Source organism: Colletes latitarsis, chromosome 14 (assembly GCF_051014445.1).
Source record: "Colletes latitarsis isolate SP2378_abdomen chromosome 14, iyColLati1, whole genome shotgun sequence".
NCBI lineage: Eukaryota > Metazoa > Arthropoda > Insecta > Hymenoptera > Colletidae > Colletes > Colletes latitarsis.
In genome coordinates this window covers 21,829,798-21,854,222 of record NC_135147.1, presented here as the reverse complement: position 1 = coordinate 21,854,222, position 24,425 = coordinate 21,829,798, and the positions used below count along the sequence as shown (strand labels likewise).

Here is a 24,425-nt window from a genome sequence, read left to right as displayed (position 1 = left end):
TTTTTCTCCATCCACTTTCTATTGCTCAGTTCCTCGACGCTAGAATTGGATAACTTCGCTTTAGAAACACTAATGTCCGCAAGTATACTCTTGAAAACTGCAAAATGAGTTCGACCGGGTTGCCTGGCCGATCCCGGGGTCCGAGTCGAGAAGAAACTCCGCCCACGCGGTTCGCCTCCCGTTGAAAAAGTTCCCGCGCGAAAAAAGTCCGTTCGAGCGGCGGGGGAGGGACGGCGAGGGAGCGGGGGAGGGATTTCTCGGGTATACGCGCGCAGCGTAGCGCGACGAAGTCCGCGCCGAACACTAATTAACCTCTTCGGACTTGAATTTTTCTCTCCGACTAAAAAAAAAAAGGAAAAATAAAAATTCTTTACGCCTCCCAAGTTATTCGGAGCTCGATACGTACGAATGAATTAAAAAATTAGAACGATCGACGACGTTACTATGTCCAAAACAACTTTGCAACGTCCGTTTCAATTCCTCTAAAATATTTCCCGATTAGGGCGTATTCAACCCTTAAATGTACGATTTTTTAATTTTGATCGAAAAAAATCTATTATATGTAGATTATTATATAGGTTTATGCAAAAATATTCATTCAGAATATAATAGGATTATCGTATCATTTTTTAAACAGATGTGTCAAGTAAAAAACCGGTACAATATCAACGTATTTTAGTAAAAAAACAGTTGTCCATCTATAAAATATCTTTTCAGAAGGAATAAATCTCCAACAAATTTAATTTGATCGTCACTCTTAACTTTCACGAACTTCTTTCGCCACGCCAAAACAATTCGTCAATCTAAATGTCATATTGAAAAGCGGATTTACTTTTTTTTTTCATACTTCGTTTGAATGGACCAAGGTAATATGGCATACAGCCAAAAGTAAAACTTTCACTTTCACCAAAGCAAAACGTTCTCGTATCCATACAACCAATTCGACTGCCTTCGAAGGCCACATACAAACGCCAATCACGTTTAACTAAATTTAAGTATCGATTAAAGCCAAAATATTTGTATTTATTCAACGTCAAGTAACATGAACTAATAATAAAAACTTTCCAATGATTTACAAAATATTTATAGAAATTACAGAAATATCGATTAAAATTCTTTTATAACAAAATGTTTTCCAAACAAGTAAAAGTGAATTTGCTAATATTGCATGGGACAATGGAAGGGCTGCGTCCGTAGGTCCGAACGGACCCAAGCACCGTCCCCGTATAACGGGTGGGTGGAAAAGCAGCGAGGTCGAATCGCGAAATGATCAGCGAAGCAAAGCGTCAGGAAAGAAAGAGGGTCCTCGGTGTACAGGTCGACGAGTCGTTCGTGTCCCGGGTAGAGAAATAATCGCGAGCACCGAAGGCCTGGGCGTTTTGCGTGGGCTTTGGGGTGCGCAGCACGCGCGGAGCGGTCGCGAGAGTTACTTTGTAGCCTGTTCGAGGAGAGCGGGCCGATGGCGTCGCCGTCGAGCTACCGAGCGCTCCGCCGCGTCGTGATTGTAATATAGGTCAACGTTTACACAGCTGCTTTAAGCTGGATTTACTGAAGAGCTTTCGCCCGTGCCATGCCAACCGGAGCAAACTGGGACGGCAAATACATTTTTCCTTTTCTCTTTCCCCTCCATTTCACCCCCTGATACATGTGGGAGGTGGTATTCGGGGGTAGTGTCTTTTTTAAATCAACAAAATCAGCGAAAAACTTTGTGTTCCACGAGCAGAAACTTTTTGAAACCGAGTATCCCCTAAAGTTTTATTTGATAAATGAAAAAATTGGAATTTGGAGTCGTGGAAGGCGGTATTCGGGGGTAGTGTTGTTTTGAAAATCGACAAAATCAGCGAAAAACTATGTGTGCCACGAGCAGAAACTTTTTGAAACACAGTATCCCCTAAAGTTTTATTTGATAAATGAGAAAATTGGAATTTGGAGTCGTGGGAGGTGGCATTCGGGGACAGTGCCTTTTTTAAATCAACAAAATCAGCGAAAAACTTTGTGTTCCACGAGCAGAAACTTTTTGAAACCGAGTATCCCCTAAAGTTTTATTCGATAAATGAAAAAATTGGAATTTGGAGTCGTGGGAGGCGGTATTCGGGGGTAGTGTTTCTTTGAAAATCGACAAAATCAGCGAAAAACTTTGTGTTCCACGAGCAGAAACTTTTTGAAACCGAGTATCCCCTAAAGTTTTATTTGATAAATGAAAAAATTGGAATTTGGAATCCGAGAGATGAGTAAGACGTTAAGAACGAGGATTCTGTATGTATGGGAGCACCAAATTCGAAAATATTGACTATGCAAGCTTATCTCTTAGCCACAGGTGCAGGGGAAAAGCCTCTGAAAAATAAGAACATAGTGCATTGCAAAGTATTATTAACCTAATTTCTATTCGAGTATGCGGCCATTCCATTATCGATGAATGTGTTTCAGAAGTTTGAAACTATTATGAGGAAATCCTAGATAACCAATTATAGGAACAAGTTGTGTAAAACATTTAAACCGTACGAGCTTCGTGAGATTAGCGAGACATTAGTGAGGAACTTATGGCACGCGCGATGGCCATACACGAAACTAAGTTATTCCTCGTGAAACGATAGTATTTCAGATCAACACGATACAATGGAACTTTCGTTATTCGAACCATTAGGTAGACTGTTCTCCTTTTCAATATAAATACCTGCAAAATTCTTAATTCTAAATAAAAGAGTCGCAGCTTCTTGAATGTATCATGCCACTTTGATAAAATTCTATCTAATACTATCGAATACGGACGTAACTTAAAAATCTACAAGGAGTATATATACTTTAATCACATTTAAAGTAAATATAAATAAAGGAGTTGCAGCTTCTTGAATATATCATATCACTTTGATAAAATTCTATCCAATACTGATAGAACTATCGAATACGTAACTTAAAAATCTTGAAGGAGTACCTATACTTTCATCACATTTAAAATAAATATAAAAAAATTATTAGGCCAAGAAGTGGATACTAAAATGATACGAAAAATATTCCAGCCAAATTTCGTTTGATTTAAGGGTATCTATCGTTTCGAATTCATCGACTTGAATAAACTAAGGCACCGAATGAGCAACGTGTTTACAATACTTGCATCTAGTATTAAGTAATATCAATTTAATTAGATAAACATTCACGGAACTATCGGTTACAGATAACGGTATTGTTTCGGTAAATATTTACACCTGTTTACATTAACAAACTACACTTAATGAATTATAAATACGCAGCACAATTGACACGGTAAACATCGGTTAATTCTCCTGCGTCCTGCGGTAGCATATTGCCCGACAAATCCCGGACTATTTCACTTCTCATTTTGGTTTGTCCACCTAACCACACAACAAGTTAGATACGTCTAACTTAAAACCATCGAAATTTCACGTGCACGCAATGATAATTATAAATAACGAAGAAAACAAAAATAAAAACGGTAATGGAACGAAATATTTCACAGTGTATCGATCAAAATTTAACTCCATCGGAGAAACGTAATAAATACATCATCTATTATTCGAGTAAAATATTCTCGAAAAACGATGCAGTGATGCTTAAAAAAATCAAAATTAAAATATCTAGCTATCATGCATTGTCACAAATTCGTGGACGATTTACTGCAAAAATATATTCAATATTTGTTATAGAAAACAGTAACGAGTAACAGTAATAAAATTTCATACACTGTTTCGTTTCTTCCTTGTTTCCTGCTCGCGTTATTAATTAACGAACAGTTTTTTCTCATTAACGCGCGTACTCAAACTTTCGTAGCGTTAATTCGCAAACGATACACATTTTCGAAACAGTCGCGCACTTACGTTTCCCGCTTAAAGAAGCTCGTACGGTACGTGTAATTGCTTTTGCTGTCAATACCAACAACGTAACGTATAAACCTCGATACGTACAACGCGAGCAGGTCGAGTGTTCTTACTCCACGGAGGCAATAGTAACGTTAAACTAGTAGAAACAGCGTTGACACAGGAGCCCTTCGTGGACGTGAAATTCAATGTCCTCCGTGTCGACTGTAATTTTATTGCAGTCGATCGACTCGACTCGTTAGACGCTACGTCGCCGAATGGACTGTTCAGCGAACTCGTACCAAGCAACGAACGATTTTAGTGCGTTTGGAGAACTCGGAAAATCTCTAAAAATTTCAACAACCGTGGTTTTCGTTACATATTTCGAATATAACAGAAATATCAGAAGGTTCAACGACCATTTGGCGAGTTATTAAAGTTTTTAGAACGTTTTCAGTTCGAATAAGACTTACTCGAGGAAGCAATTCAGAAAGGATTTGTCAGACGATACTCGACCTCTGGAGACTTAGGTATTAATCAGCATCTGTTGCATTCGAAGCACAGTTTCGAAGAAAAATGTACTTGGAATTCGCCTTTACCGAGTTCAAATGTTTTTGATTATCAAAAAGTCAAATGTAACGATAAAAAAAAACTACGTTCAATTGGCGAACGATTAAATGAATTAAACAATTGTTAAAGTCTGCGTTTGTTTTGAAATTCGACCGTGATCTGTGACAATTACGAGCAGGGGGAGGGGAGAGGAAATTAATTGTAAAAAAGTCGCAACACTCCGTAAATTTAATTTTTCCCTTCCTTTGTGCGCCGTTTGTAATAACGCGCGGGAGAAGGACGTTTCTTTGGAAAACAGGATAACAAAGGCGTGACGTACACGATAAACAACGGCCGCGCTGAACAAGAACAATTTCATTTCATGCACTGTAAATAGAACGCGCGGCCGGGGGTTGAGGCGGGGACCGGGGGGTATCGCGTGTCAAAGAATATTCATTTAGTTCTCCTTGCGAAATTACTTCCGAGTGCGCGCATAAAAAATACCACGCACGGAGTCGAGCGGAGGCGCGCGCAAAGAAAAATGGTACAACTGTACCAGTGCTTCGTTTTACTCCTCCTCTGTTATCTGCACTCCGAGGGTTGAGTGGTAAAAGGGAGGAGACACTTAAAGGATTTACGGGTCTGAGAACTCTGGACCGCTCGTTGGATTGACTCGAAAGTACGAACTTGAAACTGAGCCCAACCCCAGGAGGGAAACACAGAATCGCGATCAAAATCATCGGAATTACGCGAACCTGACGTATCACTCCATTTACAAAACCTTCGAAGTAAAAGAGAATAGAGATTATTCAAAGTAACCATTACGAACTGTTGAGAATCGAAGAAACATTTCTTTTAGTGCCATTTAACATGGTTTTAGACAATCATTGATATCTGAGATTGAATATTTATTTTTTTAACAAACTTTGAGCATAATACATCGATAAATAAAATACAAATTTAAAATTTGACCATCAGAATCAAATATTTAGATTCTCGACGAACGAGTTATTTTGAAAACGAAAGAAAATTCAATGGATGATTGGCTATTACGAATCAGTTTGACTAGTTCTTTTAGTATCATTTAACATGTTTTCAGGCAATTATTGATATCTAAGATTGAATATTTATTTTTTTTTGAGTGTAAAAAAAGTTTGAACATAATATATCGATAAATAAAGCACAAAATTTAAAATTTGATCAGAATCAAATATTTAGATTCTCGACGAACGAGTTATTTTGAAAACGAAAGAAGATCCAACGGACGGTTGGCTATTACGAATCAGTTTGACTAGCGTTCGCGATATCAGCGTTTGTGTTATTGGTATTGTTACGAGGACGAGCACAAATCAGTATTCCTCCTACGCTATCAGTGGCAGACCATTCCCCAAGAGGACGAATCGTCCTCGTAGAACGAAAGAACTCGATCGAAAATGATAACCGAATGGGTCAACAAAATCAGGACGAAAACCAAGAGATTTGGAGAGTTTCCAATTCTAAGGACGCTTCGCGAAACGAGTCAATTTCCACGCTGGAAATTATTGTAGGCCGACGGTGAAAGAAGTTACGTAGCCACTTAATTAATCAATGCACTTTGAAGTATTACGCGCAAATAACGATCGGTAGCCATAAAGTGAGGTCGAGCAAAGAAAAAGAGGTCGACGTTTTTTTTTTTTTCAGTACCCCGACAGCAAAAGAAGTTACTTCGTTACTTGCCTCGGTTACGTGAAAGCAGCTCGTGTGTGAGTGCCCCTACCCCCCTGGTTTTTCTCCAATTTTCTATTCTTGATCAGAAAAAATGTACATACAGGAAATCCACGGGGGCTGAAAACATCCTCTCTGGAGTTTTTTCTCCGATCAATTCACGCAAATTGCATGCAGGCCAGAGATCGACGAGTCTCGTTCGACCAACGTTTCGAAGCTAAATAAACGATGTTTAAAAACACAGTTCGTGTATTATATATTTATAATTAATTTGATAAGTCGTTAGAGACAAAAATTCGCCGGTGAAAGGTAGCATCGAGGGTTCCTGGAAATTAATACTTTAAATTTAATCAAAGATTTACTTCACTTGGAACTTTCTCGTACTTCTATATTTTGAATATAGAACGAATTCCTGAAGTGTATAACTTCGCCAATATTCGACGCGAAAAAATGAAATTAAATATTCATCGCGATCGAGTAATTGCTAAGTAAAGAATTCAATACATTAAAGATTACGGTAACGCTCTTCAGCTTTCTCATTTTCTGTTTTAATGATTTTATTTTACGAAAGTCTGACGTTACGAGACAAAGCTATTAAAGATCTCGCGGTATTAAAATCCAGTAGAAGAGAACGAAACTGTTTGATAATGGGTGGACATTTTATAACGAAAAATTCGAAAGTTTGCACTGCAATCTAGGCGCTTATCAAAGTACCAACAATAGATACAAATAGGGTAGCAAACAGTGCCAAGTCCAAGCACCAAGAATTTATGAAATTAAAACAGTGCATTGATCTACTGAAGGTAATAATTGTAAAATTGAAATATATAATTTTCAACTAATTTTAAATATTAACACTAGAAACCATGGTAATATTATTGTCTGCAATATCGTTAAAATTACTTTAAAAAAAAATACACAAGGAAAATGAAATGCAATGGAAACTTTTTTACATTTTCTCTGGCAGAATGAATCGATTGAAAAATTATTTGCGTGTGCCCGTGTGTACCTTGTTGTGTATCGCTCATTGTATTTCGCGCGAAACAAGAAAGGTCGAAGGGTAGAAGGTGGAAGGTTGGCAGAGGGTCGATAGAAGGGTGAAAACCTGGTACTTAGAGGAAGGCATCCGGCAGGAGCGCAGCTGAATGCTAAACACGGCTAGTCGGTTACGTGTGGTTGCAGTTTGGCTTCTTAATGAAAACCAGCGGCATGGAAACGTCAGGTTTGGTTTACCTTGAAATTGGAAGCAAGACTCCGGCAAGACAGACGTTACCGACACGAGGAGCGACTGGGATGGAGGATTCCGTCGATGGATTCTGCTAGCCTAATTTCCGGCACTTTAAACCGTCGGTTAACGTAGCTTTCTGTATCCTTCGTTGCAATTATTGAGCTACGAAATCAATGGTACTGTAACTTTGCTTCCGTCGTTTTGCTTTACGACGTCGTAATCGCGAAGAATAGGAAAGGAAACGGTGTTGCAACTGCACTTCGTTCCATTCGTCGACATTCAAAGCGATCGAGCGTAAGTTTATACTTATTTAATCCAATCGATCGATACTTTGTAATTTCACAATATCAGAACGAACAACAATTTTTATCGTACACTAAACGGGGTATTTCCTTTACCGTTTTAATTGAAAATTTAATACGATACAAGGGAAACTAACCTGTTATTTTTTGACACTGCAATTTGCACTTTCTTTGTGTCGCTTATTTCTTTGTTGTTACTTCGTTTTGTTTCTTCTACGTTTACTGTTTCAGTATCGTTAAATTATCGTTAAAAAAGCAGATACGAAAACTCGTTTCCAGGTTCGTCGCGATACCATGGAATTATGACGTATCGATAGAGGAGATAGGTTTGCGAAGAACGTTAAAAATTTGCTGTATAATTTTATGACAGAGTAATATAAACTTTTCGAGTACAAAGCTCGACACAGTGTTTGAAAGTTCGAAAGAATAAAACGAGACGAAGACCCAATTTTCTTGAAAGTAATCGAATCTTACTTTAAGGCGGACGCGTCTGACCAATGGTTGATACATACTACTGATTTCGACTGTTCCATGAGTTTCATTAGATTTTATAGCGGTATATCTGCAATTTTACGCTATATTTTATTGTTTTATTTTATATTGAAATTATACTAAGCATTAAAGATGATTAGTATGTCAGAATCTGGTATGTAAAAATCAAGTAACAAAGGAACACGTAATAAATTATTTCTACAGCTGCTAATTTTGACACTGTTTTAATTTGTGTTCGATGAAATGTAATGGGTACGAAAAGAGAATTAATTATAATTATATTCAATAACTCCGAATTTTGTACGAAGGGTGTTCGTTTGGAAATTTTGCATCTAGATATCTAACAAAACGACGCATTTTGAGGAAGAATATCGAACTCGAAATTTATTCATTTTTAAGGATGGAGCGTAGCTGTCTTATTTACTTTGTATTTATTGACAGTTATGAAGATTGGTTAAAAATTCTACACATAATATGACGTATTTCTTCCACTTATAAGCAATCTTCATTTCATATATTTAACCATACCTTTGACCACCAGAAATAAAACAATTAATTCTCAAGTTGAAATTACTTTACGAAAAATAACTACCAAGACAAATTTCAAACTTTCATTTTACGATGGTCCAAAAAATCATAGTTTGATCTCTCAGAAAAAAATTACCTTGCCCAGTCGACCCGTGAAACAAATATTTTCTATCCATTCGACGCGCGAGTGAAAAAGTGGGATATCCGGGTCGAAATCTTTGCATATATCCGAGCACCGTCGTTCCTCCCCTTCCCCGCGGAGTGGCTTCGAACTTCGTACATCGCAATACCCCATTGAAATGCTAATGCCCGACGGAACAATCAGCCGCGTCCTCGAACGAAATTCTAACATTCTGCGAAGACAAAGACGGTCGTCAGCGACCTCGGTCGCGGTGTTCCACTCCGGTAGATTTCGGGCGGCGCAGGTGCGTGTCGCGTGTTATCGACCAGCGATAAACGGCCGGCCAATACATCGATGGAACGCGGTGGTCGGCGTAGGGGTAAGTCGGGCAACGACGGCGGGTGGCGCGGCTGCGGCCGCCAACGATCAAAATGGATGTTCGTGCCGATAGCGCGGCCCTCCGTTTCCTAGCCGCCCAATTAGATCCCTCGGTGCACGGCAGCCTCCCTCCGAACACGCTCGCCGGCGCATTTCTCTGACCGGGCAGCTACGTACCGCGATTCAGGGGCGATTAACGTTGCTCGGATCCGTCGAGAAGGGGACAAGCAGGGCGAGACGGACGTCGATTAAACCAATAACTATTAATCGACGGGGCACCGCACATTCAGCAAAATCTACAGGGCCCACCCCTTCGCATACCTGACCCTGCAGTTTGCGGATACGCGCTCCAGAGACTCGCGGCGCCCACAAAGACGAGCCCAAGGGGTGAAACACGAATTTTTTTATCGCGAATATAGCTGGACAGTGTAGACTTTCACACGATTGGGGGGTGAAATCACTTCGATTCTGATCTACTGGCAAACGGGTATAAAACTTTGAATCATTGGTCGCCATATTGATATGCCTGACAAGACGAGTCCAAAGGGTGAAACACGAATTCTTTTGTCACGAATATAGCTGGACAGTGTCGACTTTCACACGATTGGGGGGTGGAACCACTTCGATTCTGATCTACTGGCAAACGGATGTGGAACTTTTAATCATTGACTACCATATTGGTATATCTGACAAGACGAGTCCAAGGGATGAAATACGAATTTTTTTATCGCAAATATACCTGGACAGTGTCGACTTTCACACGATTGGGGGATAGAACCACTTCGATTCCGATCTACTGATAAACAGTTATAAATCTTTGGATCATTGGTCGCCATATTGGTACCCCAGTGTTATACAAGATACAAAGTCGACGCGTTGAAATTATTGAAATTGTTCGATGAATAATACGAAGACTTCGGCCAACAGGATTTACTATTCTGTGGGAAAATTCAAATGCAGTTCACTCGCGAGGTACAAGGGGTGGAAAAATAAGTCGAAAACGCGAGTGCAAAAGTTATCGCCCTCTGCAGCCGCTCCTTACTTTGTAATTTCTCTGGCGTTCGTCGGCCATGGCGTTCCCCCCCATTAAACTCCCCTTTCGTGCGCGAACGGATACGTGGCTGATTCCGCTTTATGCTCGACGGGATTACGAAGAGAGGCGCATCGTACGCGGAAGAGGAGAGCGCGATGCATATTTGTTAATACGTTAATTCTGCAAATGCGAGCCTGTCGGTGCAAAGATTACACATTAATGCCTGGATTTCAGGTTTTATACGTTACAGAGTAATTATCGGTGATGCTCAATAAATTGCGGAATAATCGTGGCACGCTGGCGAACGTCCAAAACATATTCTGGTAATCGAAGGTTATTCGTTTCTCTACATTCAAACAAGTTATTGTTTCTTAATATTTCACCGAAACTGAAATCCATAAAAGCATCGATGCATCGTCATTGACTACAATTTTAAATTTAGTGAACAGAACTCTAACTTAATATAAATATTGCTGTTGAAATGCAATAAAATACAATCAATATATCATTGACCTACGCATCGACCTGCCAATCGTCGTTTATTTGTTTTTATTTAACAGTATTGTGAACCCGCCTTCGTTTTTTCAATGAATAAACTGTATGTATATTATTACAAAAATTCCACATTCTTTATTCCAAAATCCTACAACAGCAAATGTGCAATTCCAATATTTCTTTCTTATACAAAGTACTTTCTGTTTCAAAGTAGTTCAAATGGTATTTCAAGGTATAATATGTAAACAAAATTGCATACATTTAAACATTACAATTCACAGAAAACAGTAGTTTGTATCAACAAAGGAAAGATCGAATGATCATGTCTAACATTTCTATACCCTGAAAGTAAGAAAAATTTTCCATTAAAATAAACGCGTGCTGAAACTGACCTATCCCAAGGGGCAATCGTAATAATTGCGACTCTTCGGGGAAACCGGAGACGCCGAAAAACTCGAGCGGCGTCAGGTAGGATCGCAATAAAGGCAAAAAGAAGGAAGTCGAGAGTTTGGCAGGTTATCAAGAACGACGCAGGCAACGTTCGACCCTTACCAGTCGCGCTCCTTAAACTGGCGCACGTAATTCGAGTACACGGGGCGCGTTTCTCCCTTTTGACCCATCTAGCCGAGGCTTGCGTGTATTGGAGAGCCAGAGCCGGCCAAACTGGAGATATACGAGGAACGAATATCCGGAAGGGGCGGTCTGAAACTCTGGACTCTGTCCGAGCGATCGTTGGGCGGGGGCAAAGTTCCTCTCTTCCTCTGCACACGTGCACGCTGACAAACAGTCCTTCCACCAGGACTTCGTGACGCGGCACGAGGTATAAACTGATCGCGGAGGTGCCTGGATTAGGGTAAGCAATGTTTTTCACGAGGGTAAGCAACAACGATTGGCAGGGGAGACCAATGGGTGGCGTGTTTTGACACGATATCGAAAAAATTGCTTTGAAAGTTTCATTCTTCGGTAAAAATTATCAAAACAGCCCTGGGATCCATGTGAGAAAAAAAATAACTTGATAGTTTTGGAAATATAAGTAATTAACCCTTCGTTGCACAGTGTTGTGTATGAATCCATCGTTCAAAATGATCTCCTTAACGAACACAAATTTTTTACGAATTCTTCCAATGTATTTGGTAACATTTTTCTGACAAACACCAGTATTATGGAATTTATGGAATCACGAAATCGAAAGTACCAAATGAATGCATCTCTTACAAATGTATGCAGATATTTTGTGAAAATGAATTATTGATTTCATTGTGAATGAACTCTGAGGATATTTTGATGGCAATGAAAACAATTGGAAGAACAGATCGGGAACAAGAGAATGATTGACGTATTTTGACCACGAAGTCATTTAACAAAGCAGTTGTTATTATATTAAATATGTATTGATTAATTTTTAGGGGACGTATCTTGTATAATGAATCTGTAATTTTAAGTTTACTGAACTCAGGATTCGTAATCAACGACGACGAGCGTTCATGCAACACCTTTCGATAAGGGCGTCGCTTAAGAGATCGTTCGAAATTGACTTAAGCAGATCGCTACGTTTGTTCCATCAACTATTTGTTCCTGCGAACAGACGGTTCGTACGAACACGCAATCACTGTCACAATAGAATTACGTTATAGTCGGCTCGAAGAACGAATCGATCTGGGAGACCTTCCAACACTCATCCCATTAGGGAATACTTCCATCACTCTGTTAGGTGACGACTGGTGATTTGATCAAGCAATCGTAAGTGGTATCGACACCTGATTAACACTTTCCCCCGCGAAGACATAGCAATCTTTCCCTGAGTCGTTGCTGGTAACCATTATCTTTCATTGTCAACATTTCAAGCACACGATTATTATTTCGTGTCGTAAAATATTTTAGAAGTCACGAAAAAAAATTCTCGTTACAACCGTACAAATATAGAGGGTGTCCCGTAGAATGTGGGACCCACTTCAGGGATAGATTCTACACAAAAAGCAATAACAAAAATTCATATAAACATATATTCTACTTAGCCCCATTTTAAAGTTATAGCGAGTTCTGGGTTGGAGTAATTCTTTTGAAAGGTGAGAATTAGACTGATTTCATTCAGCAATCAGTATTTGACATTCGATCTTGTATTTTAATTCTGTAAATACTTCCTATGAACATTAGAGTACAATGTATCAGATTATTGAAATATATCGTGTGTAAAAATGGGAACTTTGTCTAGTCAATAAATAGCAATCATGATGAATATGAACCATGAGTATGGGTTTATTATTATAAATTATATCTTGACAAATAGAGAGGTTAAGACAGACAATTGTAAGACGTCTCGAGACTTACGTTTAGATGCAAGAAGATCACTTTGAACACTTATTGTGAAGGTAAATAGATGCAATGTTCTCAAAAAGAAATTTGAAATTTTCTATTGTCTTTTTGTGTCCCACATGCTACGGAACACCCTGTATTTATCTCGTCTCGTTTAACGAATGCCTCGTTTCTAAATAGTGCCCAACAAAAATTACAAAAATTGCTACGTATTATTTACAGAAATAGTTTCGAACATAACTGCTGCTGAACACTTCGGATTTTTCACGAATTACGAGCGAACCGACCGCAAAAGAAGAAACGCGAAAGTGACGAGGACAGAGGACACCAGAAACGGGATCCCCGGTCACGTCGCTGGTTGCCAAACGACGAATTTGATCTTCAGACGCGTCTCTGTAAAATCACGAGGCAAGAAAAGTCTGACGAGGGTTAGGGGACGACCGAAATAAACGAACGCCCGCTACCGGAAACAGAAGACACGCGAGATTCCACGCTAACGAAACTAATTTCATTGTCGTCCAGTTATTAAGATCAAGACGAGAGAGCCCGTAGACGGACAGGCTGTTGGTATAGTGTTGCATAAGGAGCAACGAAGCGTCTCTGGCTAACAATGTTTTAACGTCAATTTACTTACCGCAGCTGCCATGGGGAGACGAGGGGCGGCTCGGACGGCGGGATCAGAGGTTTCGCTAAGCGAGCCATAGCCAACCGGAATCTGTGCTGCCTCTTGACATTCTGCAACAGAAATCGTCCGGCATCGTATTTCGATATCAACTTCGCTACACTCGAATATACAACGATTCCAATTCACCGGCAACTTTGCCAGATTTTATTCCTGAAAAGAGACACGAGCCCAACAAGCGTCTTAAAACCTTAGAAATTTGTAATAAGATAAACACAAAAATGTTTTACATCTGTTGTAATATGTTATTTGCTACGATAACAAAAAATACGTAAGGAACGATTTATTTTGTTCAAAGGAATTCATTTTATTGGAAACGATTTAAAAGAGACTCGAAAATTTTGGAGAACATTTAAATGTTATCGTCCCTTTTTTGACACTTAGTTTTCAATATTACTACTGAAATTAATATTACTAACAATCGTGCGAATCAACACGTATTAATGGGAAAATATTGATAAGTTTCGACCAAATACGTAAGGAACAATTTATTTTATTGGAAACGATTTAAAAGAGACTCGAAAATCTTGAAAAACATTTAAATGCTAATATTATCGTCCCTTTTTCGACAATTAGTCTCTGATATTACTACTGAAATTAATATTACCTACAACCGTGCGAACCAACACGAATCAATGGGAAAATATTGATAAATTCCGACCAAAGAATGATTTACAGTCGGTGCATTAATAAATCGCGACATTAAATTTCAATTTCGTACGACAATTTATTTCGTAAACGCGCACGTGCCCGAAAATGACCCGTTTAATCACCGAACAAACCAGAACGCGGCCTTAAATTACCGAAACATCGTTTTCATCAAGGACGAATGTTTTTGAAAATTAAAGCGGACCCAACCCGCGGGGGCGGGTATTACATGGGCGTCGCCTGGCGTACGGGGAATCAATTTTGAAAATTCGGCCGACGAACGAAACGCGGAGCAATCCGGGGCGGCCCGCGAAGGGGGAACAAGTTGAAAGGTAATCGTAAACTAATTGGAACTAAATTCCCCCGGCGTAATTACGCGTTTTAATTTGAAGCCTCGCAAAAGTGCTCTCTTCCTGGGATCGTGCACGCTGCTCGAGGGGGGCTGCTACCCACCGCCCCTTCGTTTCTCACGCGTTTTAAGAGGGGCTGTATTTTAAGCTACCTAGTAATTAAAAGAATTACGTCTTCATTCGGCCAGGTAGCAGACGGCTACATCCCCCTTGGAAGAATGACGACGAAAATAGATCCTGAATTTCGTCATTCTTTCGTCGATGCTTTAATTGCGCCGATTCTGCAAAAATTTCTTTCCAAAATTACGAAGTTCGCTGTAAGGCAACGCATGGATACGATTGTTAGCGGAAAAAGATGCGGGATTAAATGCAGATCGTCCACTTCGGAAACTCGTGACGCACGAGAGACGTTGGCGAATAAGCTGAAGTTCTACCTGCTCCGCCAAAACTTGATACGCCGTTCACGACCAATCAAACTTTGAGCTCTGGTAATCCCGAAGCCAAATATTCCACTTGTATGTTACGGTTATGGGTGGGGACCGTGCGTTTTCTTAGCCACGACCACGCTAATCCTCAAGTTCTTACCAATTTGTCTCGTGGTATGTTTGAAACTCGATTTCCATAGAGAAACAGAGAATAACAAGGCAATAGAAATATTCAATGCATACGTATATATTTATATTCTTCGTCTATCGTTATCGTTCATCTCTAAAAGCTTATTTAGTGGTTGTAGGGTCAGTTGCCCTGATATGGAACACCGCAATAAACAATATTAAACAGTTCTAGTAAATTCGATATATTATGCTATTCTATATTAGGCACATATAGTATTCCACATTACGAGCACTATGAACCTAATATGAAAAATGAGAACCTCAGGAAAAAAGTAACCATTCCCTAAACCGTTATAATATTTTAAATTTGACTGTCATCAGTCAAAGGAGCATACAATTTTTTATAAATTCATAATATTTAAGTTCTGTAAGCAAGTAAAACATGTGACCCTAGTATTTATTAAAAAATTTATTCAGCATTTTTTTAAGCATCGAGATAAGGCAAATCTATACTATTTCCACAAGTCGTATCAACAGTATTTGCATTTTCTCCAAAAAGGCATTCATATCAAACAGGTTTAATACGAGAGGAATTTGGAGCTCTTTCTTTAACTCGAAAATAATCTTCCTTGTAATTTTTTACCTGAACCCTGCAAAGGTAAGTTTTTAAGTAGCAAACGAGGGAATCTTTCGTCGTTAAAAAATTAATTTTGACGTTCCCATTAAAAAAGTTCGACTCGACTTATTACAGATTCAGACCCTATTAAGTACTCTGCTATAGAACACAATTTATTAATGGCTCTTTGGAATTTTTCGCGGGAAACCGTGAAATATTTTCGTATCAAGTTCGAAGAATATCCACAATTTCTCCCCATACAGAAATGTTCAATATTTTTCGAGCAATCAATTTTGCATTTTTTAAGGAGAATTTTAGTTCATACGACTCATGGTTCTATTATGAACAAACTGACGTTTGTTATTTTAAATCACAGGAAAAAAATGCTAGACTGCACACCGATGAACACCACAAGGAATAACATTTATTATTTCATTAAAAATCGACAAAATTTAACGGGGAAAATAATTGTTGAATCTAGAAATGTTCAAGAATATACATAAAAAGTGGCGAAAAGTTCAAGCTCTTGTGCCATAAAAAAATTGTCAAATATCCCCCCTTGAGAGGGAGGCCAGTCAACTACCTGGGATCTTCCTGTAACTAAAATTGCACGAATCCACCCACTTTCACCGAACATCACCGATCGCGTGGGCGTTGTATTTCCTCCGACGCGCGCGTCCCCGGTCATCATTATCGCTCGTCCGGCAGTCGGTGATTGAAACGACACAGCATTATTTTCCGCGCCCGTTTCGCGCCATCGACAATCGTTCGACCCCGTCGAAGCACTCGAGGACGGTCAATCGACTGTGGCGGGTTCGATTTCGAGTGCCAGGGGCTTCGTGTGTTCTGCTTCTTCCCCGCTGGATCCACGGGGCCCCACACGCTTCGTCTCTCTTTCCCCGGTCGCGTCCGCGCGCCGGTTACATGCATATGCAAATTTATTCCACCGGTCGCATTAGTGTGGGTGTGTGTCGCGGTGGCCGGCCGACCGTGGCCGTGTACGCGCGTACACGCGAAGCTTTCTCGTCCGCGTTGTCGGTGCAGCGGAGAGGGTCATAAATTAAATGATGTAAATGCTCTGTCCACCCTCTGTCGCAGCTAGCAGAGACGACACACAACTTCCCTCTCTCTTCCCAACCCTGGACAACCCCCGAGTGACCCCGACGATCTCCGCACGCGCTAACCCCTGCCTGAATCCAGACCCCTTCTCGCTGATTATAATTATCGGGGCGTACCCTGCGGCTCGTCTCGCATGGATGAAGAGGAAAGATAATGCGTCCGAACGGAGTGCCATTGATTCCGCCCGCGCCTAACTGCCGTCGAATTGCCCTAAGTGTTCGCGTCGTATCGACCTTTACAGCCGATTCTTGCTACCGACCGGAGTGCATTGTTAGGGGGGGGGTCGACCCCCGGAAATGCTGATCGACGCTGGTCAGATACCCGCTGGGGGGCTACGTGTTGGTCTTACGAACAAAGTCTCGGATAAAATTTGACAGGAAGATCTCTGCTGTGCACGTTTGGAAAGATGATTGACGGGGAGTCGGAGGGGCCCAATCCCCCCTCCTTTGATGCTCTAATTACCAGTCGCCCCTTGGGGACACGTTCTAACATAGAAATGAGTCTGGGTTTGGTAGATAGTGAACTTGTAACTGCTTATTGTTGATGGTTTAGGCCTGGGCCTACTAAGTGCAGTCTCAGGGTATAATTTCATTATTAATGCATTTAAGAATGAATTTGAAGAGTTCTACATCTGTAAGAATAATTAAGAACTACGAGGGAATGAATCTATGCAACAAAAAATATGCATTTCCATTTAAAGAAAGGATGCAATTCTTAATTGCACACGTTGAATTTGAAAGAAATCTAAGATCATTTGAAATTTTTTTGTAAATGCATTGATAACGAAGTTATAACCTGAAACAATTGCATGGATCATCCTGTATATACGATTGGGTGGTCGTTCGAGTACTTGTGAGAGAGGCAAGAGCATAGTCCTCTGGTGGCGAATGTGGCAACTGGTCTAAGTCGAATTTACGCTTTCTTGCTTTCACAAACGTCCATAAAACATGTTGTGAGAACAAAGTATCAGTTATACTGTTAAATTAAACAAGCAGAATGGTTTTATAAATTTATTTAAGCAGTTAAAAGTACCTTCCCTGACAATTATCTAACTTTGTTTAAAGTTACAAGTATTATAACTCGTATTTTGTAACTTTGAATATAAATCGTCAATCGAAGGCCTAATATGTAAATTGTTTTCGTTACAAAAAGCATCTAGTTTTCGAAATACCTGAAACAACAAATTTTGGGAACCAAAATGCTCCTGGAATTTTTGAAGTTGTAGTTTGTAATTTCATGGACGATTAAAAGAAGAGAAAATAATAAATAATTCCTGAAAAACAGATATTTCGAAGCCCGTACGCGATTCTTTTTCTCTTTTCGAAGCTAACGTTTGGTTCCCAGAGGGTCGAACGAGGAGAACGTCGATGTTGAGTAATGTATTCGATAAAATTCGGTAGTATGCAAATCTGAAAAGCTTTCCACGGATCTGACGAATTCGACAGTGTCCCAATCCACTCTGCGACCGTGCCACCCTTCTTTTCATTTCGATATCCGATTCGCCGGGAATAACTTGCATCAACCTTTACTCAATACTCGCTACAAATTGCTCGTTTTCTTTGCCGTATTCACGGCACTTCTTCCATAATCCCGATGCTACCTAAATGCAATGCCGTCGCTGCACTTGCGCCCGTTAACATCCATAAGCTTCGTGCAATTCATAAGATTTAACGAATAGAAATATTACTTGCAAACGCGATAAAATTTCAATAACACTTTTGCATATAACTCTGCACGAAAGAAAATATCTTACATTGATTAATCTAGTCCTTGAGCGAACTGAAAAATTAGAAATGTATTTATTGAAAATAATGCAGAAACACAAAAAAGAAATGTATACAAAAATCCTGCGTGTTTGAAAATTATATCGATGAATATGACATACGACGGAATTTATTTTAACAATAGCTTGAATATAAATGTCAACAAAGTGAATATTGCTACAGCTTTACAAATGAATGTCATTTTGGTGGAAAATGTAGTGGCAGGTAGAACGCAGTTGCTAAATTTTCATTTTTCATGTTTTAATTTCGCACTCGACTCGTTGAAAATATCGATTAACGTTGGAAGTTTGACGTTTGCAGAACCAATCAAGGGACCTTTTTTTAAACCAGAAATATTTATAGACTCCTATGCAAATTTCTCTTTCGTTTTTCTTTTATAGAAATTTTAAGATTATAAACTTCCTGTCGTCAGATGTTTCTCGTGAAACATTCTACGATATTTAAGTACTTACTCAGATATAAAACAAACGATTTGAAAAACTGTTGGGCAAGAGAGAATTTCTGAGAAGCTTACTGCTCGAAGATATCAATAAGGAAATCGTTAAAATGATCACCGAAAGCAAAGTGTTAATAGACGAATCCACTCCAAGGCATAAAATAACGATTCCGGTTTCCTACAGGAAAAATAATTTCCTCGCGAAATCCTGTACTCCAACGTCTTACATAAATACGCGTCGCGAAAGAATCCTCATTGTTGTCTCGTTCCTATCCGTTGGACACGTCTCTCGTTTCTTCCGTGGACATTCCACTGGCCTTTACAACCTCTCGGAACTCCAATCGCGCGATTAAATTACATTTCGCGAGGAAGACGTACCGCAGCTTGGCGGTTTACAACGAAACGAATTTACCTTGTCTTTTACATTCGCTAAGCTTGTTCCATCGCGAGGGCTTAATTAAACAACTCGATTCGTTCGTGCGTTCCAACAGCGGCGTGTATTCATCTTGCAAAAGGACGAACACGCTCGGGACGAACATATTAAATTCCTTCGAAATTATTACTCATCTTAAAACTGCTACGCGTTATTTAAAGCAAGACGATGCGACGTGGATGACCAGCACGAATCAAGAAACGACCCCTTTTCGACCTCTTCTCGCAAATTAAACCTTCTGGGTGTCGTCGGAGAGGTCTCATTAGCATTCCATCGCCGCGAAGGAGGAGCGGAAAGAAAGAGGCGAACGACGTCGGCGCAAGGGTTAAATCAATTCGCGGGTAACAATAAAATTCGCCGCGGTGTCGAATTTTAAAATTCAATTGGCCCGTTCGCGACGCGACCGAGAAGCTGCGAGGAAGGGTGAACCGTCGCGAAAGCCGGGGGATTTGGCGCGGGGAAATATTTCCCGCCATTGGCATGCGCCCCGCGATTACCAGTATATTTCAAAAGACCGGTACAAATTGTTCCTGGCGGCGTATCCGTGTCTCCTTGAGCGTTTTAAATTCCGAACGCGCGATCCACGCGGGGTCCCGCCGCGATCTAGGATTTTGATTCTCGCCGTTCTCGAGGCCGCTTAGCGCGAACCAATACGAGGTCGGGGTATCCGCGGGTGTACGCGGGGTCGGACGTGTACGGGGTCACGAGTCGAACTACACCGCCCCCGAGACTCCCTTTCGATCATCGTTTGCCCGGCTGCTTCTCTTTTTCTCGTCGCTCCCGTGTGTACTTACGTGATCGAATACGCAAGCAGCCGACTTTCTGCTTCTTTTACCACGAATTCCTCGATTCCACGCCGGTCCCGACGCCCCCTCCGCCGCCCACGGTAGATCCGGATGGAAATCCGGATAGAATTCAAGTTATTTGCAGGGGATATTTTAGCCCCGACGACGCGGGAGTAACATCTCGATCTTGTGCCTCTCGTCTGCTCGTCGTTTCGCTACCGATTGGATTTCCCAGCTACTTCCGTCGAACGACGCTAATAACGACGCTCCGGGATCCAGAAACGTCCACGGGACGCGTCAATCGTGGTATTGTTAACGCTGAACCTATCGCGATCGGTCAAACGATCGTTTTTTAAATTTCGTTTGGAATTTCTGACATGCAATGGTATTTCAGAGACATTTAACTTCACGACTTTTCTTATAGTACACGTACTGTATGAATTTGTTAATATTCTTTACGTGTTTTGCGAGGAAAATATGTAGTCTGTGTTGCCTAATACGATCGGTTTAACGATTTATATTTTGTTGTATCTCCTATCCGTCTTAAAACAGTCTAACAAAGCGTATTGAAAATAGTCAAAGTTTATACGCGTGCAGTTCCAAAAGTACTAATGTTTTATCAATAATTGAGCCACTGTTAGAAGAGGTAAAGCTTCCTCTTTGAAGTGGTTTTTGGATTATGTCGATATGACTTTCCGTTTTGGAGATATCGTAATTTATATGAAGAGGTAATTTTTTAATTTCCACTGTCGACCTCTCTCTCGCGCGTGCATTGTGCTGACCTACCCCAAGATACTACGAGCACGTGAGGTCAATGACCTCGCGACGTCATCAATGAAAAGTAAACAAAAACTTTGAAGCCTCATATCTCCGGAACCAATAACGCTATCGACTTGTACGAACGCTCGTTTTAAAGGGCATTTCATCCCCTATCCAACGAGCATAACTACATTTATAATTTATGCTGACTTCTATGTTTATTTTCACATTAACTTTGACACTATACACCCAAAGAAGTTTCAGCAATTCCTATCGACAATACGACTGACGTGCGATAAAACTGGATTATTGTTGTATTCCTTTCTTTGTTTGTTTACAACTTCTAACGCTCTTCGTGGAATAAATCTACACTGTCTTTTTGTGAAAAATTATCGTCTCGTATTAAGTACGGTAAACAATGAATATTTTACTGCAAATGGGTCGTGACACAACTGTTGGAAGCTCAACCGTATCGATTCGAAGGTGGGAGCGTAATGTTCTAGGATTGGTGTACAGAGATAGATAGATAGATCGTTTATTACATGCTCTGGGACAGAGTCCCCTAAGAGTATTTAGCCATAATACATCGTATACGCGAGAAAAATCGATGACATATATACACGTGGTAGAACATACGCTGCACAAGACAATTAGGGGGCCACGTATCGTCGTATAGTTTCTGAAAATGTTTTTATGGAGAAGCACGTGTACTATGTAAACAATAAATTCTTTTCCTCAGAGTTCGAGTCTGGAATCTTCTTAGCAAACACTTAACGTTTTGGCAAAATAATTTTATCTCCTTACTCATTTGTATTTTTTATTAAATATACTAACTTATAATTTGAACTAAACCACGCAATATATCACAATCGAACGATTGAGAGTCAAGGAGTTTCTGCTGAATTAAAGATGATGGAAATTCGAATCGAGTAAAGTTCGAGGCCAAGATTTTTCATACTATCCGTCAGACGAACAGCAACATTGTCGAACGCAAAACAAACCGAAGGCAGCCGTTCGAGGCGTGGCGAGCCAACAATAAGGAGAGAGGATTTAGAAGGATTTAACTTTAAGCCATGCGAGGGAGACCAATTTGAAATTCTAACTATGTTTAGTTCGTGTTCATGAATGGCAGTATGAATACTGGAGATGTCAATAGACTGCAAAATTTGCATGTCCTCGGCGTGTATATGCGCATAAGCACGGGAGGATTCACAAACGCGAAGATCTTCGACAACTGTGCCAAATAGAAATGGCTCTAATAGAGACCCTTACGATATTCTACGTCTAATTGAACGAACAAGTGGGAACTAAGGAGTATCCACAATGGTCAGAGCCCGTGTGTGCGCGATTAGTTAGGCACGAACGTAATCACGAGCCAGCGGATGACTATAAGTCAATGACCGAGGACAACCAACCAATTTTCACGAAATTTCGCGCGCATATAAAGTGGGCATATTTGAAGGGAATTCAGAACCCCATCCGGGCGGAGAATTGTCTAAATTCATGACCCATTTCCCTCCATTTCGAAGCAATTTTAATTAAATTATAGCTAAGCTACGAATAAATCAAATACACCTTTCTTTTACGAACCCTTTTAAAAAAAACGTGACATATATAAGCAGGCTGTAAAAATTTTACATAAATCCATTTCTTCGTTCATTGAGATATTTAAAGATTTTAATTAAAAACAATACTTGTCAACGTAGATGCCTGTTTCTTGGTCAGGGCTGTTTACGTTTGTTAAATCGGTTTCTATCCCAATCGCGTTTCAAAGGAGGTAACTCGCGCTCGTGTAAGCGTCGAAGATTCGCGCGCGTGTGACATGGAAACACGTCGGGTGTCGGCGTGGTTCGAAGAGGAGAAACAGGAACCGGCGCGCGAGTCCGATTGAAGGAACGAGGGTTACATCGGCGAGATGCAGCTTCAATATTGATATGCCGGATTGGCTGGTGCCCGGCGGCGTACGGCTGAGATCAGAGAGCCGGAGAGATCCAGGCGGCGGAGGCTGGCTTACAAAGCACGCAAAGGATCGAGTGAAATTGGGCGAGATATTATTGAACACGCTCGCCCTCGACGAATGGGAAGGGAAAAGGACTGGTTGCGTTTCGATGCAGTTCAGTGGCGTCTGAGAACGACCGAGTGCTAATTCCCGTCCACGAAGAATTTAGCTGCAGCTCGCTGGATGAGAACACGAGTAACTGCACACGTTCGAGCAAAGTGTCTCGAATAACGCTTTCGACGCTCGTTGACGGTATGTAAAAAAAGTTTGAAATATACCTTAACATTGCCTGAATAAAGGTATACATTTAGTATTATTTAGGGAAGATTCTACGAAAATGAAATTCTATCTGGTGTTTTCTTTTCGAGATAATTGAACTCGAACGTTCATTGTGCAAGCGTGCAACTGGAGACTGTCGGATCATTATTTACTATTTCTACTTACGCCAAGTAGACACACAGTGTTCGAAAACGCGAAAAAGTCCAATTTTTGACCATCTCTAATCATTATACTTGAGTAGTAGGTGTCATTAAGTATGTAAATCTTTGAGGATCTTCATTTGAAACATTATTTATCTCAAGATTATTTTTTTCTATGAAATTCAATATTTCTATTCTACCCTTCTAGGAAATAATAATATTACAATGATTTTATTTTGTACTGTACGAATCTTGCAAAGGAAAGTACACACAGTAATGAGATATTCTGTACATCCGGAACATTATAAATGAAATTTAATCGCGTCGAAATATCCGACTGTTTATGTTTCGACTTCCTTGCCCTCGTCAGAGACTAAAATTGATATTAAGTAAAAGAATAATGTCGTTAAAAAGGTACAACGAATTTTATTCCATAAAATGACAGAAAACTAGGGTTGTGAATCGGGCCACAAGAATTAACATATTTATTTCGATTTTATAAAAGCGTTATGTAGCTTCAGAAAATTATACCTGTGTCTTAAGTAAAAGAATAACGTCGTTAAAAAGGTACAACGAATTTCATACTATAAAATGACAGAAAACAGGGGTTGTGGATCAAGCCACAAGAATTAACATATTTATTTCGATTTTATACGAGCGTTACGTAGCTCCAGAAAATTATACCTGTGTCTTAAGTAAAAGAATAACGTCGTTAAAAAGGTACAACGAATTTCATACTATAAGATGACAGAAAACAGGGGTTGTGGATCGGGCCACAACAATTAACACACATACGTATTTTGATTTCATACGTCGCTTTAGATAATTGTACCCGTGTCTTAATCTGAATTATTCAAAAAAATATAAGTATCGTTCAGCGTAGAAG

The 24,425-nt window shown here is 40.1% G+C and overlaps 1 protein-coding gene across 3 annotated transcripts in view; it reads right to left on the bottom strand.

Moving 5' to 3' along the window:
- Nucleotides 1-13,793, bottom strand: part of LOC143349937 (uncharacterized) — a 539,266-nt gene extending 525,473 nt beyond the window's left edge. For all 3 annotated transcript variants that reach the window (XM_076781601.1, XM_076781602.1, XM_076781607.1), the window contains exons 1-2: nucleotides 13,767-13,793; nucleotides 13,590-13,690 (exon numbers count right to left, since the gene is read on the bottom strand). In XM_076781601.1, coding sequence (XP_076637716.1) covers nucleotides 13,590-13,601 — 12 coding nt within the window. In that variant the 5' untranslated portion in view covers nucleotides 13,602-13,690; nucleotides 13,767-13,793. The remainder of the gene's footprint in view (nucleotides 1-13,589; nucleotides 13,691-13,766) is intronic.
- Between the last annotated feature and the right edge of the window lie 10,632 nt (nucleotides 13,794-24,425).